Source organism: Cervus canadensis, chromosome 7 (genome assembly GCF_019320065.1).
Source record: "Cervus canadensis isolate Bull #8, Minnesota chromosome 7, ASM1932006v1, whole genome shotgun sequence".
Lineage (NCBI taxonomy): Eukaryota > Metazoa > Chordata > Mammalia > Artiodactyla > Cervidae > Cervus > Cervus canadensis.
This window is the reverse complement of record NC_057392.1, coordinates 16,451,838-16,471,305: the sequence shown is the minus strand read 5'-3', so window position 1 is coordinate 16,471,305 and position 19,468 is coordinate 16,451,838. Positions and strand designations below refer to the sequence as shown.

The 19,468-nt window shown below is 41.2% G+C and overlaps 1 protein-coding gene across 12 annotated transcripts in view; it reads left to right on the top strand.

Moving 5' to 3' along the window:
- Positions 1-19,468, top strand: part of NEK11 (NIMA related kinase 11) — a 275,458-nt gene that overhangs the window by 51,700 nt on the left and 204,290 nt on the right. For 10 of the 12 annotated variants that reach the window (XM_043474425.1, XM_043474432.1, XM_043474429.1 and 7 more), the window contains one exon: positions 7,463-7,628. The exons of the other annotated variants lie outside the window; for them this stretch is intronic. In XM_043474425.1, coding sequence (XP_043330360.1) covers positions 7,463-7,628 — 166 coding nt within the window. The remainder of the gene's footprint in view (positions 1-7,462; positions 7,629-19,468) is intronic. 12 annotated transcript variants of the gene reach the window in all.

Here is a 19,468-nt window from a genome sequence, read left to right as displayed (position 1 = left end):
TGTTTTATTATTATTAATTAATTTTTTATTATCTGTACATAATACTCCTATATGCTGCTAATATGTTTGTAAACTAAGTCTTGAAAAGCATTGTTGTTTAGTTGCTACGTCATGTCTGACTCTTTGCAACCCCGTGGACTGCAGCATGCCAGGCTTCCCTGTCTGGGACTATCTCCCAGAGTTTGCTCAAACTCATGTTCATTGAGTTGGTGATGCTGTCCAAACCATCTCATCCTCTGTCATCCCCTTCTCCTCCTGCCCTCAATCTTTCCCAACTCCAGGGTCTTTTCCAATGAGTTGGCTCTTTGCATCAGGTGGCCAAAGTATTGGAGCTTCAGCCTCATCATCAGTTCTTCCGATTAATATTTAGGGTTGATCTTCTTTAGAATTGACTGGGTTGATCTTCTTGCAGTCCAAAGGACTCTCAAGAATCTTCTCCAGCACCACAATTCAATAACATCAATTCTTCAGCGCTCAGCTTTCTTTATGGTCCAACTCTGACATCCATACATGACTACTGGAAAAGCATAGGAGATGGAATTTACCTATAGGTTCTAATTGATTTGCACTTTTATTATCCTGTATAAGAGCTTCCTTGATAGCTCAGTTGATAAAGAATTCCTGGTTTGATTCCTGGGTCAGGAAGATCCGCTGGAGAAGGGATAGGCTACCCAGTCCAGTATTCTTGGGCTTCCCCTGTGGCTTAGATGGTAAAGAATCTGCCTGCAATGTGGGAGACCTGGGTTCGATCCCTCTGTTGGGAAGATCCCCTGGAGAAGGGAAAGGCTACCCACTCCAGTATTCTGGCCTGGAGAATTCCATGGACTGTATAGTCCATGGGGTCCAAAGAGTCGAGCTCGACTGAGTGACTTTCACTTTCTTTCACTTTATTCAGTGTTACCAGCAGTGTGTCTCAGAATCACGCGTGCATGCTAAGTAACTTCAGTCTTGTCTGACTCTTTGCTACCCCATGGACTGTAGCCCTTCAGGCTTCTCTGTCCATGGGATTCTCCAGGCAACAATGCTGGAGTGGGTTGCCATGCTCCCTTCAGGGGACCTTCCCGACCCAGGGATCAAAACTGGTCTTTTATGCCTCCTGCATTGGCAGGCATGTTGTTGAACACTACTGCCACCTGGGAAACCCTCAGAATCACTATATCCTAGCTCTCTTCAGGTGTATAGATAAAATAGAGCAGCATTTAAATGGAGGAAGTTTCCTCTATTCATCCTTGTGGAAGATGTTGTTGGGGCCCCACCTGTCCCCTGGCTGATTCGCATTTCCTGTTCATGGACCCAGTGTCCACCTGCCTCACAGGCAGCTCTGCCCGAGGCATCCCTGGCTGTCAGGGCCTCTGTGCTCCAGCCACAGGGGAATTTGATACTCACAGGAGCAGCCTGAGCCGGTAGAGGAAGGGAGCTGGTCCCCGCCCTTGGGCAGAGGAGCCCAGAGGTGTGTTCTATGCCTGCCCCCAGGGTTCTTCCGCAGAGTTAAGCCCCAGTTGTCCACAGTGATAACTGGCTTGATAACAGGCTTGATAATGGCTCCCCTCCGTTTACTTCACTTTCCTACCCACCTGTTACTGCCTGGATTGATGACCTGCTTCATATCCTGTCTCAGTGTTTGCTTCCTGGGGACACCAAACCAAGAGAGTTCTCTAGAACAGAGCGTGGCTCAATACCCACGTTATCTTTTAAAATCTAGTTATATAAAGCTCAAATGCTTTTGGGGGGGTAAAAATTGGGATAGATGAATGGCAGGGGGAAGGGAGGAAGGAGTAGTTTATGAAGCTGCCAGTTTTTTAGGTCTTTTAAGAAACACCACTTCCTGTAACATTTTTATTCCACATTCCATAACGCATACTGTGGTTGTGTGTGTTTGTATATGCATTACTCTGAAGAATGATATATAGATGCTGAAATTCTCAAGTAGTTTTCTTTTTTCGAAAAATCACATGCTTATTAACTCTCATAGCCTATTCAGGTAATGCAAACAGACCTCCCTCTGCAGACTGTTGGTTTATAGAGGGCAAATAGTGTGTGTTAGTTGCTCAGTCGTGCCCGACTCCCTGGACTGCAGCCCACCAGGCTCCTCTGTCCATGGGATTTTCCAAGCAAGGTTTGTAGAGGGCAAATAGTAAAGAATGGTAAATTCATGTCTTATGCTACTTGGAATCCACCTGGGGAGAAGGCAATTCAGCTAACTACAAAGTAGTTTCTGTGTGCAAAAGTGAATGTCCTGGGGCTCCAGTCTATAGATTTTGTCTTTTTTCTTTTCTCAAAGGAGCGTTAGAGGTCCTCACCCCAGTCCCTGGCTCTATTATTGCATCTATCATGAAGTTGTTCAACTATTTTTACATTTGTTGGCATTCCCCACGATTCTGAGCTTTCTTGGAGGGCAGGAGTTTTGTCCTTTCCATCTTTGTATCTGTGTTTTATCCTTCATCCTTGTGTCCCCAGGATATGGCATTGTGTTTGGCATGTTGATAGCAGTCAATAGATGGTGAAATAACAGAAACAGGGAACTTTTGATGTGAGGGTATTTGGCAGTGGCTGCCTGGTGCCTTGTGTGGACCCTGAAGTCAGGCTCAGCAGTGATCAGGGGTGGGGAGGAAAAGACCAGATGAATCAGAGTTTTTGCCCTGAAACAAACTGGAGTCGGGAATTTAATTGTTAAAAACAAAGGCGGCTCATAGATTATAGCATATAATGATGATCTATAAAATAATTTTATCCTTTTCTCTGACCATAGACATTAAAAATGTTTCTGAATTGCTGAAAGGAAAAACAACTGAAATGAAATAAAATTCCACCTGCAGTATAGTCTCCACTAATACCTACAGTTTTTTTTCAGCTACTTCTTTAGGTACCTTTATTTCTGGCTTTTCCATTTTTTGTTAATGTGCCATGTTTTTGAATAAATATCACTCTGCCATTTTTCATGTCCCTTTAGATTTTAAAGGGGATTAAATAATTTTTAAAAGGATGTTTGTCCACTCTTATGATCCTTCTACCCATAAATGGCCCTAAATCCCTCAGAAGATCCTAAGTTTTAAGACACAAATAAAGGAACAAAAATTAACCTAAATGGGTCAGAGTTTTGGAGGTTCGGTTTTAATTATCTCAAAGTAAGAGCTTCATGGGACTAGCCCACGGTGCTTCTGTGACACATAGTCGTGTGGGTCAGGACTCCAGATGCAGATGAGCAGCCACCCACTACACAGTGGAGGCAGAGGGGGATGTGTGCTGAGCACAGCTGGCTGTCACAGCTGAGGGGGCTGTGGGTCAGTGAAGGCCAAATTTCCAGGGACATCAGCCGGAACCACGCCATGGAAGTGGCCCACTACCACTGCCCCCAAGCCCACGCCATTTCTTAGGATGGTGTGTGTGGGGGAGTCCTATGCCCACCCTGTCCCTCCACAAGCTCACCCCCAAGGCAGGTCCCAGGTTGGTCCAATTGACTGGCAGACCCTATGTCCCACATTGGCATCCCAACTCAAGGCAGGCAGGAGATGGAGGAATTGCTTGCTGTCTGTTTGCTTTTATCTAGGGAAGGCAGGACCCACAGCCCAGGGATCTACTACAATGTAAAGAGGCTGTCTAAAGATGCTGTTGCAGCTAACATAACAGATGTCTGCTACAATAATGTCTCGTGAAAATAGCAGGCAAATTGTCTAAACTGCTTGGCCTCTAGTGTTAAAAAAATGTGTAGCAAAAAGATGAGAAGAAAATATACAAAATTGTTAATGGTGATTATCTCTGTGGTGGATTGTGGTCTATGTTTTGTTTTCAAATTTTTCTATAATAAAGCTGTATCTTCTTATAAGCTAGAAAAATAAGAGCTGACCATTAAAGAAAGGATTAGTTAAAATAATTGCTGCCTTGCTAGATGGATGAAAAACTCCTTGGAAGTCCTGAGCAGATTGAATAATCTGTTAAATAGGTGAATATTTGAATTTTTTTTAAAAAGCAAAAAGTTACTCTTATTTAAACTGAGGTCAAAATCTATTTCCTGTGACTTTGCCCTCAGTGGGTGCAGTAGCTGCTGATCAAATTAGAGAGTCATGGCAGCTTAAATCAGGAGGGCCTCAAGCATCACTCACCCTAATTTTATAGCACTCATCTCGGTTTGAAGTTTTAGAAAATACAAACATAGACACACATTTGTGCACACTAAGCTGTCGGCTTCTCCAAGAGACCCAAGGGCAGGGGTCATGAATCCTCAGAGCTCACTACACCACAGACACACAGCAGGTGCTTCTGCACTCCTCACTGAGGTTCCAGAGTTCTTAGGCCATTTGGCTTACTTGCCCCTTGAAGATCTTTCCTGCACTCCTATCCCTTGCTGGGCACAAGGAAGTGTGCAGTTCCAGCTTTGGAAAGACAGCCATGACTTCTGCTCTGGGGCTCCCCTCCCCATCTGGAATTCTGTTCCTCCCCCTCTGGACCTAGTTTGGGGAGCATGAACTATTTTCAAGGGCTCAGCGTACCTAATGTTCTTGCCCCTGCTCCATCTGGTTCTGAGGGTCTCTTTCTCACTTCGGACAGGGAGGACCCTCATCCCATTGGTCAGGGGCTTCTTCAGATCTTTTCTCTTTGACCTTGGTGTCTCCTTGGAGAATCAAAAGCTGAGAATTTGACTCATGTTCTCTGTAGTTTGTGGTGTCATCTTTTTCCTGACACAGCCTATGCTGCTTGTTCAATGGGAAATATATGAAAGGCTACAGGGAAATTTGGGGGAAAACAACCCTGAACATCTCAAAGATATCACCTACCCCATTTATATGGAAGGTGGGCCAATTTGACGGGAGTGAAATTAGCTATAGTTATCCAGATTTCCAGTCACTCTCCAAAGTTTGTCAGTTCACTAGTGATTCTAGAAAGAAACATTGGCGCTCAGGAAAGAGAACAAAAACTTTGCAAAATTAGTGAGTCTGAGGGGGTGCCTGTCTTTGCAGCTGCTAAAAAGTTTCTCCCAAACAGCTGAAGTTCTGATAAAATAAATATCGGTCATGTTACTTAGCAGTGGGTGACAGACTGAGTGTCACTGAGCAGGGACAAGCTTCTTGACTTGGTAAGTTTCTTTGCTCTTCTCAGCTGATATGACTCTCACACTATGTGACATGCAATGAGTTTCCTCCATCAGTTTTAGGTAAGAAAGGTCAAATATCTTTGCTTCTGCTAAAGATGATTGTATTAGATGTTACCTGCCTTGATAGCCCTTCCTTCATCTGCCAAGCTGTGGACAAATGAGATTTGATGCCTTATCATCAGGCTGCCAGATGGGGTTCAGATAACTGTATATAAAATCCCATGCTCTGTTGCACAGTAGTTGATGTTTGCAAGGAAAAAGTAAGTATATTAAAGCTTTTGATAGCATTTTTTCCTTCCCAGTAAGAGAATATTGCAGGTTTGTGTGTGATTTTGTAAAGCCACGCATGTTAACCACTGTGACTTTTACAACTGCAAGTTGGCTGGGACGTGGTGAGTACTGGAAAAACACCATGAAGACATCATTTGGCTGCAGCTTTGACATCTTCAGGGATTACAGGAGAACAGCTGCATCCGTCATTTCAAGCCCCTTTATTATACCAACAGTTTGAGACGCCACTCTTAATAACATGAGGTCATTTTAAGCCAAATTCTTGCTAGAACAGTCTCTCTGTAAAACACGATACCCAAGCAAGAATTTCTCTAGAATCCACCCTGTTATCAAGTAGGGGTCCAGTAGGGTGTTCAAGACCCAGCAAAACCCATGTGATAGCCTCTGTCTGATGTGACTGGAGGTAGTCCTTGGTTATATAAGGGAACAACTTTAAAATGATGAAACGGCATAACTAAAACATTTATACTCAATTTAAGGGAAATATTATTGTACATTTTCTCTCATTTTTTGATGTGCAGCCAATGTCTAATGTCCTCTCATGAGAGGTCGCTTCATCTTTTTTGCATAAACTTGATTAAGTTTTCTAAGTTTACCTTCTTTAAAATGAAATGAAAATTTAGCAATCTCAGTTCAGAATGCTAGATTTTTACATTTTTAGATCAATGTTTTAAAACTGTCTTAACAGTTACTTAGCAATTTTTTTGCAACTTGTCATTATTAACCATTGTGGTAAACATTTGACCAAGTTTTTCTAGCAGAGACAACACTCACTCACCCTTCATCAGTTTGTCACATTTAAGTTACAGATTTATAATACTGGGCACAGGTGGCACAAACAAGTTTGGGAATAGACGCTGTGACTTGGGTAAATACATGTCTCAACTGGAAGGTGGTCCAGAGAGTGCCTGCTGGCTGCAGCACCCCTAGTACAAAGGCAGCCCTGGGCATCTGTTAGAAAGGACTGCAGAGCTCTGGTTAATCTAGGATTTGGTTATAGGGCCTTTAATTAAGAGTTTCTACTATAAATACATTTTCATTAATATGCATAGGTAGAAACTCTCAAATAACATTACTACAAAATGTATTCTAGTACAGGTCCTGCAGAACTTATCTTAATGAACAGCTAAGGCTCACTTCTAATCAGTGGAATCTGTCTGCACACATAATTGGTGCACTAAAGTGCTTTTCCCTGGCAATCTGTTTACACCGTGGCACTGTAATTGGTTTGTTCATCAGTCTTTCTTTCGGTAGATGGGAAGAGATAATGTTTTGGTCCACTCCTCATTAGTTATAAGAAATTTTAAATTAATAAATTGGAAATATGATGAGCTGTTGTCCCATTTATACATGCTTGAATACCTCTGTCAATGTTTTTATATTTTTTTCTTCTAAATACTGGTAGCTCCTAAATACTCCTAAATAAAGTATGATATGCTAAGGGTAGTTTTAAAAAGAAAATAAATAGATATTGATTCTGCTGATACTGAGTTGATTTGGAAATTTTAGAGCTGAGAGAAAAAGAGAAGCATGTGTATTTATATACGCAGAGTCAGAGAGGAAAGGAGAAAGTCAAAAAAAGAATCAGATGCAGAGACACAGTGACAGATTTTATAATTATATTCACACACACAAATATATATATGTATTAATATACAGTGTGTGAGAGAGAAAGAGAAACACCAAAATAGGAATAGTGAGAGAAATAGAAAAGCAGACAGAAACAGGAAAGCAGATAAGGAGATGCAGGAAATACACAAGGAGAGAAAGACAGAAATAGAGATGTCCTGAGAGCAAAGAGAAATGGAGACACCTAGCGGCTGAGGGAGAGCCACCTCGGCCATGCCCATGCAAGCTTAGTTCTGTCTCTGCTGGTGTGAGCAGAGGGGAGGGCGGCAGGTGCAGAGGGCCCCATCAGGACAGCGGCAGGCCAGGTCCCCAGGAGTCACAGGCCGGAGCAGACCTCTGAGTAGGTTATGGCCTGGGCATTAATTAGATGGTCCTGTACCACTGTTCATATCTCTTAAATGTGTATTTTAGTTCTAAATGTATTTAAAAAAAATTTTTTTTTTTTGGCTGCAGAAAGGTACTGAAGGAAATCTGTATTGGAGAACTCAATCCAAATGAGACTGTGCAGGCCACTTTGGAGGCCCAGCTCCTTTCCAAGCTGAATCACCCAGCTATTGTCAAGTTCCATGCAAACTTTGTGGAGCAGGATAAGTTCTGCATTATCACAGAGTATTGTGAGGTGAGACTCTCCTTCTGATTTTGAAATCTTAATAAAAATCTGTTTCATAGTAAAAAGCTGTCTGTAAAGAGATATCTAAGAAGTTGAATGAGCCAGCCACAAAGTGAATATAAATATTTACCTGGGATAGGGTGTCTTGCTGCTAAGAGTGATCGAACTGTTTCTGACCAAGGGTTTCTTTTTTGGGGGAAATTCAGAATCAATGTATTTTAAGGAGGAATTGCTGCATAAAAATGATCCAGCATTTTTTTTGGTGTGTGTGGGGGTGCATCCTTAAGCCTCTGACAATGGTTCGATTACTAGATGGACATTTAAAGCCATAGCAGAGGCCTGGGCAGAGCAGAGGGGCACGGCCTGAGTCCTGGACTCTAGCTCTGTGGTTCATTTTCCCCAACGGGAAATTGGAAGTGGGAATACAGCTCATTCTCCCCATTAAAAGTCTTCATGTTAAATGGCTTGTGATTCATGGCTTCAGGTATTTGCAGTTTTCCCTGCCATTCCATGTTCCCCCCAAGTGATAATAGCTGTGCATTTTACCGAGCCCCAAGTGAATATGAAGTTGCTGAGAAAGGTGCCAGGGGTGAGGCTGGCAAGGTGTAGCATAATGTGGGTCTGTGTGTTCACTCCTGGAGACTAGAGAAGGGGAGTTACAGGAGTTGGGTCAGAAAGAGAATACCCAAACTTGACCCTGCTCAGGAAGTATCTCCCAGAACATTCTGAGAGCTAGCGTAAGTCAAATGTGACTTCAAAGAATCTTGTGTTTAGAATGTGTTCAGTTCGTCATCTGGGTGTGGCTGGAGCCCAAGAGAAATGATGCTAGGAAGAAAGAAGATGCTTTTTAGAGTGGGTGGCAGGCCTGTTTGGCTCAGAGAGTGCTGGGTATTTGAGGTGCAGAAGAGGGAGGAGAAGCAAGTCAGAAAGAGTAAAGATAGCAACAAAATTCAGCCTTGATTTGCTTTACACAGCAGCTGGTGTGTCATCCGAAATGAAGCCACGAGCCAAGTTCGAATATTTGAAAGTTTGATGCTGTCCAGGTCTGAGCTATTCCCCTTCAGGACAGTCTCCCTGGCACAGCCTTGCTGGGAGTTTGCCCATCAAATCTTGTTCCTCCTCTGCTTGAAGGTGAAGGAGGGGAAAAAAAGAAAAATAACCAGAATATTTGAGTGATTATTTCTCCTTCATCCAGTGGATTGTTAAGAAAAATCAGTAAAATGATGAGGTGTACAGAATGTGACTGAGAACACCTACTCCAGCAATTATGTCACTGATCCATGCAAAACCCAGGGATTTACAAATGTAGCTACACTCTGATCCTTCAGCCATAATTTAATCATTTTTTCTTTTTGCCCCATTCAGTTTAATAAACTATCTTCTGTAGGAAACAGCTGACTCCTATTGCTTTTACTGTTACTGGTACCTCTGCTGCTGCTTTCAGCACACTGAATTTTCCACAGAGACTTTCTCAGTTGTAAAATATTTTTCACTGTAGTGAGAACTGTTCAGTGGAACTTTGTGTGATGATAATGCTCAGTATTTGTGCTGTCCAATATGGTAGTTGCTAGTCACATATGACTCTAGCACCTGCTGAAGTATGGCTAATGTGGTTGAGGAGTTGAATGTTAAACTTTATTTAAATTAATTTAAATGTAAATAACCATGTGTAGCTAGTGGCTACCATATTTAACAGATCTTGATGATAAACTATAACTTTCCTTATATTAATTTTTAATTATTAATTTAAATGTAATTTGGATCTACTAGAAAAGTTACAAAACACAGTGAACTCCCGGATATCCTCCATCCAGATTTCAGTTCAGTTCAGTTCAGTTCAGTTGCTCAATTGTGTCCGACACTTTGCGACCCCATGGACTGCAGCACATCAGGCCTCCCTGTCCATCACCAACTCCTGGAGTTTACTCACACTCATGTCCATTGAGTTGGTGATGCCATCTAACCATCTCATTCTCTGTTGTCCCCTTCTCCTCCCACCTTCAGTCTTTCCCAGCATCAGGGTCTTTTCAAATGAGTCAGTTCTTTGCATCAGGTGGCCAAAGTATTGGAGTTTCAGCTTCAGCATCAGTCCTTCCAATGAATATTCAGGACTGATTTCCTTTAGGATTGACTGGTTGGGCCTCCTTGCAGTCCAAGGGACTCTCAAGAGTCTTCTCCAACACCACAGTTCAAAAGCATCAATTCTTCGGCACTCAGCTTTCTTTACAGTCCAGCTCTCACATCCATACATGACTACTGAAAAAACCATAGCCTTGACTAGATGGACCTTTGTTGGCAAAGTAATGTCTCTGCTTTTTAATATGCTATCTAGGTTGGTCATGGCTTTTCTTCCAAGGAGCAAGCGTCTTTTAATTTCATGGCTACAGTCACCATCTGCAGTGATTTTGGAGCCCCCAAAAATAAAGTCTGTCACTATTTCCACTGTTTCCCCATCTATTTGCCATGAAGTGATGGGACCAGATGCTATGATCTTAGTTTTCTGAATGTTGAGTTTTAAAGCCAACTTTTTCACTCTCCTCTTTCAAGGCATGTCATGGCACAAATAAACTAAAACCATTTTAAAGGGGTGAATTTTATGACATGGGAATTATATCTCAATTAAAGAGGGAAAAATTCCCATTGGCCTGCTTCCCCACAGGATCTAATCTTTCTTGTAACAATTCCATATACATAACTTTTGAGGCCCCTGCAAGGGACATGCCTGATTACAAGTCACCATGCTCAGGGAAGCCCAAGATTGGACATCCACATCTGGTGAGTACAATTCATTTATCATTTAAGTCTAGATGCAACTTTACAAGAGACATTCTCATCATGTTAAGTAGCACAACTGACTAGAGTTGAGCATAGGTCAGATTCCAGACAGGGATTTATTAAAACTTTACCCATACCGATAAAAAAAAAGTGCAGTCCAAGGAGTAAGCGTCTTTTAATTTCATCCAGGTTTACCAGTTGTTATTTCCCACATCTGCTTTATTATTCTGTTTATCTGTCTATCTACTTTTTTTTCCTGAACCAGCTGAGAGTAAGTTGCAGCCACGTTGCCCCTTTGTCCTAAATCCTCCTGTGGGTGTTTTCTAAGACTAAGGATATTTCCTTAACATAACTACAGTACAAAGATCAAACTCAGGAAATGAACATTGATGCAATGCTAGTGTGTCTCAGTGTGCGACCCCATACCAGCAGCATCAGCATCGTGTGGCATCTTTACTGAGAGATAGATTGTTCGCTCCCACCTCAGCCATAATGAATCTGGGAATTCTGGGGGTGGGGTCTGGCCATCTGTGTTTTGCCAAGCCCACCAGGTGAGGCTGAAGCACACTGAAATTTGGGGAACACCCATCTAACCCACAATTCACACTCAAATTGAGCCCATCTGTCCCAATTATATCTTTAAAAAGGACATTTCTGTAGGAATTTTTTTCTCCCGCAGGATCCAATCCAGGATCATTTGTGTTCCTTTTTAAACGCTGGTGGTTTCCGCAGGCAAGCTGCGCCTCCCACCCCGGGGCGTTGCCATGGTAACGGCCTTGGCCGGCAGCCGGGGAACAGCTGCGGGGCTTCCTGGCTCCACCTGCTGAGCTGTCAGCCCTCTCTTTCCTGACTCGGAGGGATGACAGCGTGTGGGTCGCTGTTTTTCCTTGCTAACCGAGGTATTTCTCATCTTCGCACCCAAACTTGATCTTAACTCACAGAAGCCTGGTATTATCCTCTCTTTATTGAGGTAAAATAATAATATTGGAAATGGCAGATGGCCAGACTTGCACCTCATAGGAAAATGTTATCACCATCGAAATAGCTGGTGGTTTTTAATCTCCAAGTTTCCTCCTCTGTAATTTAATCTGAGGCCTTTCAAGATTGAAATACATATAAATGCATTCACAAGGCCCCTTATATTCACCACCCAATGCTTTGGACTCATCGCATCAGGTTATGAGTGTTGTGTTGTTGTTTAGTTCAACATGGTGTCTGGTTCTTTGTGACCCCAGGGACTGTAGCCTGCCAGGCTTCTCTGTCCATGGAATTTCCCAGGCAAGAATACTGGAATGGGTTGCCATTTCCTTTTCTAGGGGATCTTCCAGGCCTAGGGATTGAACCTGAGTCTCCTACATTGCAGGCAGACTCTTTACTACAGAATCACCAGAGAAGACCAATTATGAATGTAAAAAGCAAATAACCTGATTATCACAACTTCCTGTCATGATGTAACCAAGGCAATAGTACCCAAACTACAAAAGTGACAGAATATTTCAAATATTGGTGTCTTTAGTCTCTTCCAGCCAGGGAAATGGGACTACTTGCTGTCCCCTGCCTCCTCTCCACAGTTTCACACCTCTTCATTTGTGCCCTTTCAGAACATCCTTCCTCCTGGCTCCAAGTTTTCAGTTCCCACCCATCCTCCCAGGCCCTGTGAAATGCCACCCCCTCTACAAAGACTCCTGTTCAGTGCAGTTCAGTTCAGCCACTCAGTTGTGTCCGACTCTTTGGGACCTCATGAACTGCAGCACTCCAGGCCTCCCTGTCCATCACCAACTCCTGGAGTCACCCAAACCCATGTCCATTGTGTCGGTGATGCCATCCAACCATCTCATCCTCTGTCATCCCCTTCTCCTCCTGCCCTCAATGCTTCCCAGCATCAGGGTCTTTTCATGAGTCAGCTCTCCGAATGAGGTGGCCAAAGTATTGGAGTTTCAGCTTCGACATCAGTCCCTCCAATGAATACCCAGAACTGATCTCCTTGAGGATGGACTGGTTGGATCTCCTTGCAGTCCAAGGGACTCTCAAGAGTCTTCTCCAACACCACAGTTCAAAAGCATCAATTCTTCTGTGCTCAGCTTTCTTTATAGTCCAACTCTTACATCCATACATGACTGCTGGAAAAACCATAGCCTTGACTAGACAGACCTGTGTTGGCAAAGTAATGTCTCTTCTTTTTAATATGCTCTCTAGGTTGGTCATAACTTTCCTTCCAAGGAGTAAGCATTGCATCAAAAAAGCACTGTTCAGTGCAGTTCATGGCTGCAATCACCATCTGCAGTGATTTTGGAGCCCAGAAAAATAAAGTCAGCCACTGTTTCCCCATCTATTTGCCATGAAGTGATGGGACTGGATGCCATGATCTTAGTTTTCTGAATGTTGAACTTTAAGCCAACTTTTTCACTCTCTTTCACTTTCATCAAGAGACTTTAGTTTTTCTTCACTTTCTGTCATAAGGGTGGTGTCATCTGCATATCTGAGGTTATTGATATTTCTCCTGGCAATCTTGATTCCAGCTTGTGCTTCCTCCAGCCCACTGTTTCTCATGATGTACTCTGCATAGGAGTTAAATAAGCAGGGTGACAATATACAGCCTTGATGTATTCCTTTTCCTATTTGGAACCAGTCTGTTGTTCCATGTCCAGTTCTAACTGTTGCTTCCTGATCTGCATACAGGTTTCTCAAGAGGAAGGTCAGGTGGACTGGTATTCCCATCTGTTTCAGAATTTTCCACAGTTTATTGTGATCCACACAGTCAAAGGCTTTGACATAGTCAATAAAGCAGAAATAGATGTTTTTCTGGAACTCTCTTGCTGTTTTGATGATACAGAGGATGTTGGCAATTTGATCTCTGGTTCCTCTGCCTTTTCGAAAACCAGCTTGAACATCTGGAAGTTCACGGTTCACATATTGCTGAAGTCTGGCTTGGAGAATTTTGAGCCATACTTTACTAGTGTGTGAGATGAGTGCAGTTGTGCCATAGTTTGAGCATTCTCTGGCATTACTTTTCTTTGGGATTGGAATGAAACTGACCTTTTCCAGTCCTGTGGCTACTGCTGAGTTTTCCAAATTTGCTGCCATATTGAATGCAGCACTTTCACAGAATCATCTTTTAGAATTTGAAATAGCTCAACTGGAATTCCATCACCTCCACTAGCTTTGTTCATAGTGATGCTTCCTAAGGCAGACCAATCAATATCACGGTAATCAAAGTTTATGCCCCGACCAGTAATGCTGAAGAAGCTGAAGGTAAATAGTTCTATGAAGATCTACAAGACCTGCTAGAACTAACACAGAAAAAAGATGTCCTTTTCATTATACGGGACTGGAATGCAAAAGTAGGACGTCAAGAAACACCTGGAGTAACTGGCAAATTTGGCCTTGGAGTACAGAATGAAGCAGGGCAAAGGCTAATAGAGTTCTGCCAAGAGAACGCACTGGTCATAGCAAACACCGTCTTCCAACAGCACAGGAGAAGACTCTACACATGGACATCACCAGATGGTCAACACTGAAATCAGATTGATTCTATTCTTTGCAGCCAAAGATGGAGAAGCTCTATACAGTCAGCAAAAACAAGATCGGGAGCTGACTGTGGCTTAGATCATGATCACGTTATTGCCAAATTCAGACTTAAATTGAAGAAAGTGGGGAAAACCACTAGGCCATTCAGGTATGACCTAAATAAAATCCCTTATGACTATACAGTGGAAGTGAGAAATAGATTTAAGGGACTAGATCTGATAGAGAGCCTGATGAACTATGGACGGAGGTTAGTGACATTGTACAGGAGACAGGGAGCAAGACCATCCCCAAGAAAAATAAATGCAAAACACCAAAATGGCTGTCTGAGGAGGACTTACAAATAGCTGTGAAGAGAAGTGAAAAGCAAAGGAGAGTGAAAATGCCTCCTTGAACTCCAGAAGCCAAATCAAATTAAAGACTTTTACAAAAAATTAAAAAAAAAAAAAAGAAAAGAAAAGAAAAGGAGAAAAGGAAAGGTATACCTATTTGAATGCAGACTTCTATTATCTCCTAGCTGAAAAATCACTCCTCACTTAATCCCTGACTCTCATAGTATTTCAGCTGGGTGACACTCAGAACATTATACATAGTATAATCCATCTCAGACTCTCAGCATGTGGGACTGATCTTTTTCTGATTCATTTTTGTGTCGCATGATGAAACCCGTGTAGTGAGCCACAAAGAAGTTAGTACTCAGGAAATTTCTTTCCTTTTGACGAATTCTTTACCATTTGCTTCCAGCTGCTTCCCACCTTATTTCTGTCAAGTGCCGATGTGTAAAAGATTACATATTGGCTCCTTCTATCTGTCATATATGTTGAAATCACTTTGCCAGAAAGCAGAGAAGGTTGTCTTTTTCCTGCACTGTGATATTAATATGGCTAACTAAAAATTATATCAATATAGTGGTAGTGTTCAACCTTGGCTGCACTCTGGAATCATCTGGAAAGCTTTCAAAACTCCTGAGGGCTGAAGCCCTCCTCCAGAAAGTCTGATTTAATTGGTCTGGGGTATGACCCAGAAGGACTTTTGAAAGCTCTCCAGGTGATCTAATGGGCTTCCAGGGCAGAGAACTGCAAAAGAGGGAGGATGGCCAGTGTAGAAGCAGAAAGGTAGAGTCATAGATTGAAAACTGAGTCAGCGTTTATGGAGCATTGAGCAAAGGTGAGGCCCAGCTGTGAATGGGGCATGGTGGGGCAGGGGGGAAGTCTGGCGGGCCCTGCTGGTTGTGGTTTTCTACTCAGGCCATCAGCTGGGTGCTGTTATTCATGAAAATTACCCCATCTTGTTCTCCTGGTTCCCTGAGCAACTTTCTATCCTATTTCTTTTCAAACTTTCATGCCCTGATATTTGCATTTTTTTTAGTGCTAGTTGCCTGGAGCTGCTTTACTGTTATGTTTGCCTAATTGTGATTATGAATTTTCCTCATTCTTTCTACATTTACTAATTAGGGTTCTTCTGTTAGAAAGAGCTATCCAATTGTTCCTTCCCCTCCGTTGATGTCTTTATTCAATTATTTGTATCAGTATGGACTCATGGATATTTATTTTATTCTTTGGGTTATTGCCTGATGCTGTCATTATTATTTTGTTTCTTAATTTGGCACAGCTTTGGCTGGTGGGGCTTCTTCAAATTGGCTCCTGTGTCCTCTAACCATGCCCCCATTCTTTTTCAAGGAGAAGTAGATTCTTATTTCTTAGTTATATTTTGTAGATGAGGAAATGGGACTCTGGAGAGGTGGAATGATTTTCTGGCAATCTCATGTCTGGAATGTTGGATTTCATCCAGGGCAGGAGCAGGGTCACAGGGGAACAGGGAAAGCTGCTCTTTTCTTTTCTTACTTGGCTTACTCCTGTTCCTCCCTTAATATTTAATGGAGTCAACCAAATAGTTCATGGTTCCTACCTTCCCAAACATGAAATTATGTCTTTCTACCTGGACATGAATTAATATAGTTGGATTGTTTTCTTGTTCATATCAGCAGTGCTAACCAAACATGTTTCAGATGGTGGCCCTAAACTAAAGATAGATTTTAACACAGCCACACTAATCAAGCCTGTCTTTGTGAATTATGCAAAATATGAAAATAACACTTTAACTTACAAGATGAACAAGTTCTGGGGAATCTGATGTACAGCATGACCATGGTTAGCAATACTGCAGTGTACACCTGAAATTTGTCAAGGGAGTAGATCTTAAGTGCTCTCAACACACCTGCATGTGTATACACACACACACACACATACACACACACACACACACACACACACACACACAGACACATGCATACAGGAACCATGTGAGATATTGGATGTGTCAATCAACTTGACTGTGGTGGTGCTCACCAGATCATCATGTTGCACATGAAAGCTGCTCCTTCCCTTGGCTTATTCTCACTTATGTTTTGTGTCTTTATCTACCTCTATTTATATAATACATGCATATGCATAGACACAGAAATACATGTGTATCAATTTGAATACACAAATATGTCTTAATGTAATGATGATTTAATTAATTATTGTATTTTCTATCAATAGGAGACTAGATAGGTTTTGCAAGTAGAAAGTATGTGGACTTTGGCATCACATTTATAGATTAAAGCATTGTTTCGTGTCACTTCCTAAGAAAAAGTAAGTTGTACCATTTTATTCTAATTCATGTACATTTACCTCAGCAGGAAGAAACTTACACTAAAAGGATTTGGAAGAAAATTGACAACTAAACCCAAGAGTGCTCAGTTATATTGTCAGACATAAACAGCATGATACCACATGGTATTCTGTAGTAACCATTTAGAAACTAGGTCTTCTTATTTTGCGTTTAAGAACATAACATGATTTGACATTTCCCCCACTTTTTATGAACTCCATTTACAGATTTAAAAGCATATCATTATAAAATCTTATTCAACCTTGACTTTCTCAAATACATCTTTTGCCTTTGAAATTTTTCAAACTATTGGACAAAATGTTCCCATTAGTAGGTGAGACATTTGGCCCATCTGTATTATTATCTAACAGCATTTTCTTAAAGTGTGGTCTATAACCTGTCCCAAAGTCACTTAGGATGCTTGTTAAAAATACAGAATTCTTTGGTTCTCTCCTAATTTACCAAAGCAGAGCCTCTGTTGATACAGCCCAGTAATAAACATTTTAAACACTCTACTTGGATGTGTCTGACACATGCAAAATTTTGAGGTCTACTGGAAGGATGTGTCAGAACATTATTTAAAGATGTAGAGTGTGAGAGAACGATGTAGAGTGTGAGGGAGCTGAATCTTAAGATGTCAGCCCAGAAAATTAATCAGGGGCAGCTCTTTCATTTTAAAATGAAGAAGTAGGGCAGAACAATTTTTCAAACTGCTTCTAGCCCTAAAATTCTGAGATTATTTTGCCCTTTGTGTATGCTCTGAACATTGCAGTTGCATTGTACTCAGGCTCTGAGAAGGCTCTCCTCTCTCCTTTAAACTGGATATAAGTGCTTCTATTGATGACTTAAAAAAAACAGATTAATTTTTTAAATGAAGTCCTTTTAAGATTTAAAACTTTTTAATGGCTATCAAAGATGGAGTTCAGACACTATATTTGAGTTGCTCTTCATTTCTTCAAGGTTTTGGCATTTCAATCTCATGTTGGTTAACTTGGATGGTGGAAGGAGGCTAGACCATTAACCCATCAAATGGCATATTTTGGGTTACAGATTTTTGAAACCTTAGAATTTAACATCAGGGCTTTTATTGCAACTTTCAAGGGGATGACGTTAGTGAAGGAAAACATTTTCTGTCAGCAGCGTAGACTTAGAACAGCATTAATACTGGCTGAAGTTAAAGTCTTTTTGAACCTTCTCATTAGAGTTGCTCTAGCAATAAATGTCATCATTAAATATTTCTCAAATACAAAGTCAGGGAAACAGAACGGGCCTACAGATACTGTAATAAGAACTTGTGAAACCAAAGTGTGACATTTCATCCAAAACATTGGATTTTTACTTCGATGATGGCTTAACAAAAGAAATAAATGCTTTTCATATTGCTCAATTAAAATCAGACTACTTCACAAAAAATTGTTTCTTTCTTTCTGTATGAAATTTGTTGTGTGTCTTAATTTGTGAGTGATTTGACCACCTTAATTAAATCCTAAGAAAATCTACAGAGTGTTTATTAAAGAACAAAGTAAATACAAGACAAATAGCTTTTCTTACAGATAAACATGCAGAATGAAAACTTCAGGGTGGGGAATAACTTAAGGAGGATAAGACCCAGCTCTATGATTAATTTGATTTTTTGGCATTCTGTTTTCTTGTCAGTAGAACATGTCCTTTGCTTAATGCTAAAAACTAGTACATTTGTTATTCTTATGTCTCTACCCGAGAAGAGTGTTTGTGTACACCTTCTTTTGACATTTCACTTTGAGGCCTAGTATTGAAGACCCTCATCTTTTTATTCCCCAGTAGTCTGAGTTACAGACTACTAACTAACTTTCTTTAGTTACTAATTTTAGTAACTGAATTTCTTTAGTTACAGGAAATGTGCACACACTTAATAGCATCAATGCAAGAAATAGACAAGCAGCCACTTACTCCCTGAGGGTGGAGTTAAGGGGGTAATAGACCAAGAATGAATGTCGCCCAGGAAGGGTGCTCCTCTGTGGCCAGGATGACTCACAAGGAGATCAATGCTGAAGAGGACACAAACGTGTAGAAATTTATATTTCTTTAGCTAATATAGTTTTAGAATGATCATAGGATATGAAAAGCAGTGTTGCAGTTTGGAGACAAATTCCTAAAAGAAGTGTTATTTGAACATGCAGATATATTTCTCTAAATTTCAGTATTTTTGAAGCAGGCAAAAATACATACACAAAGGCCATTTTTCGTATGGGTGACTGTACTTATATATGACTTCCTAAAATAAGAAATATTGGTTTGAAGCTATCAACTTCACTGGTATTTAAGACAAGCTTTTCTTTTCATTTCTTTCTTCCTTCCCTCTTCTTTCTTCCTTCCCTCTTACTTCTCCCCTCCCTTCCTTCCTTTCTTCCTTCTTTCCTTCCTTCTTTTTCCTCCCTCCTCCCTGCTTTCTTCACTTTCTTTCTATCACTCTTATCTGAAGCTATTCAGGAAGGGGGTGTTTTATCATATTCAGAGACTCGAAATGGGATATTGAAAGGAGATCTTGGTTTTTTAATAAAGTTTTTTCTTTGTTGTGTGTGAGAGAGCTTTACTAGAGTCCTCTTGGATAAAAAAGGAAATCTGCCTTTGGAAAAATATATATATGCTTTCAGTTCACCTTTCTGTAATGATCTAATGTCAAAAAATGTTTTGTGAAGCTTATAGAAACATTATGACACTATGACTAGTATGGTCAATGGGATTTTGGTAAGCACTAGGATTAAAAGAGGGGCTTCCTAGGTGGTGTAGTGGTTATAAGAATCCACCTGCCAATACAGGAGACGAGTTCGATCCCTGGGTTGGGAAGATCTTCTGGAGAAGGAAATGGCAACCCACTCCAATACTCTTGCCTGGGAAATTACATGGACAGAGAA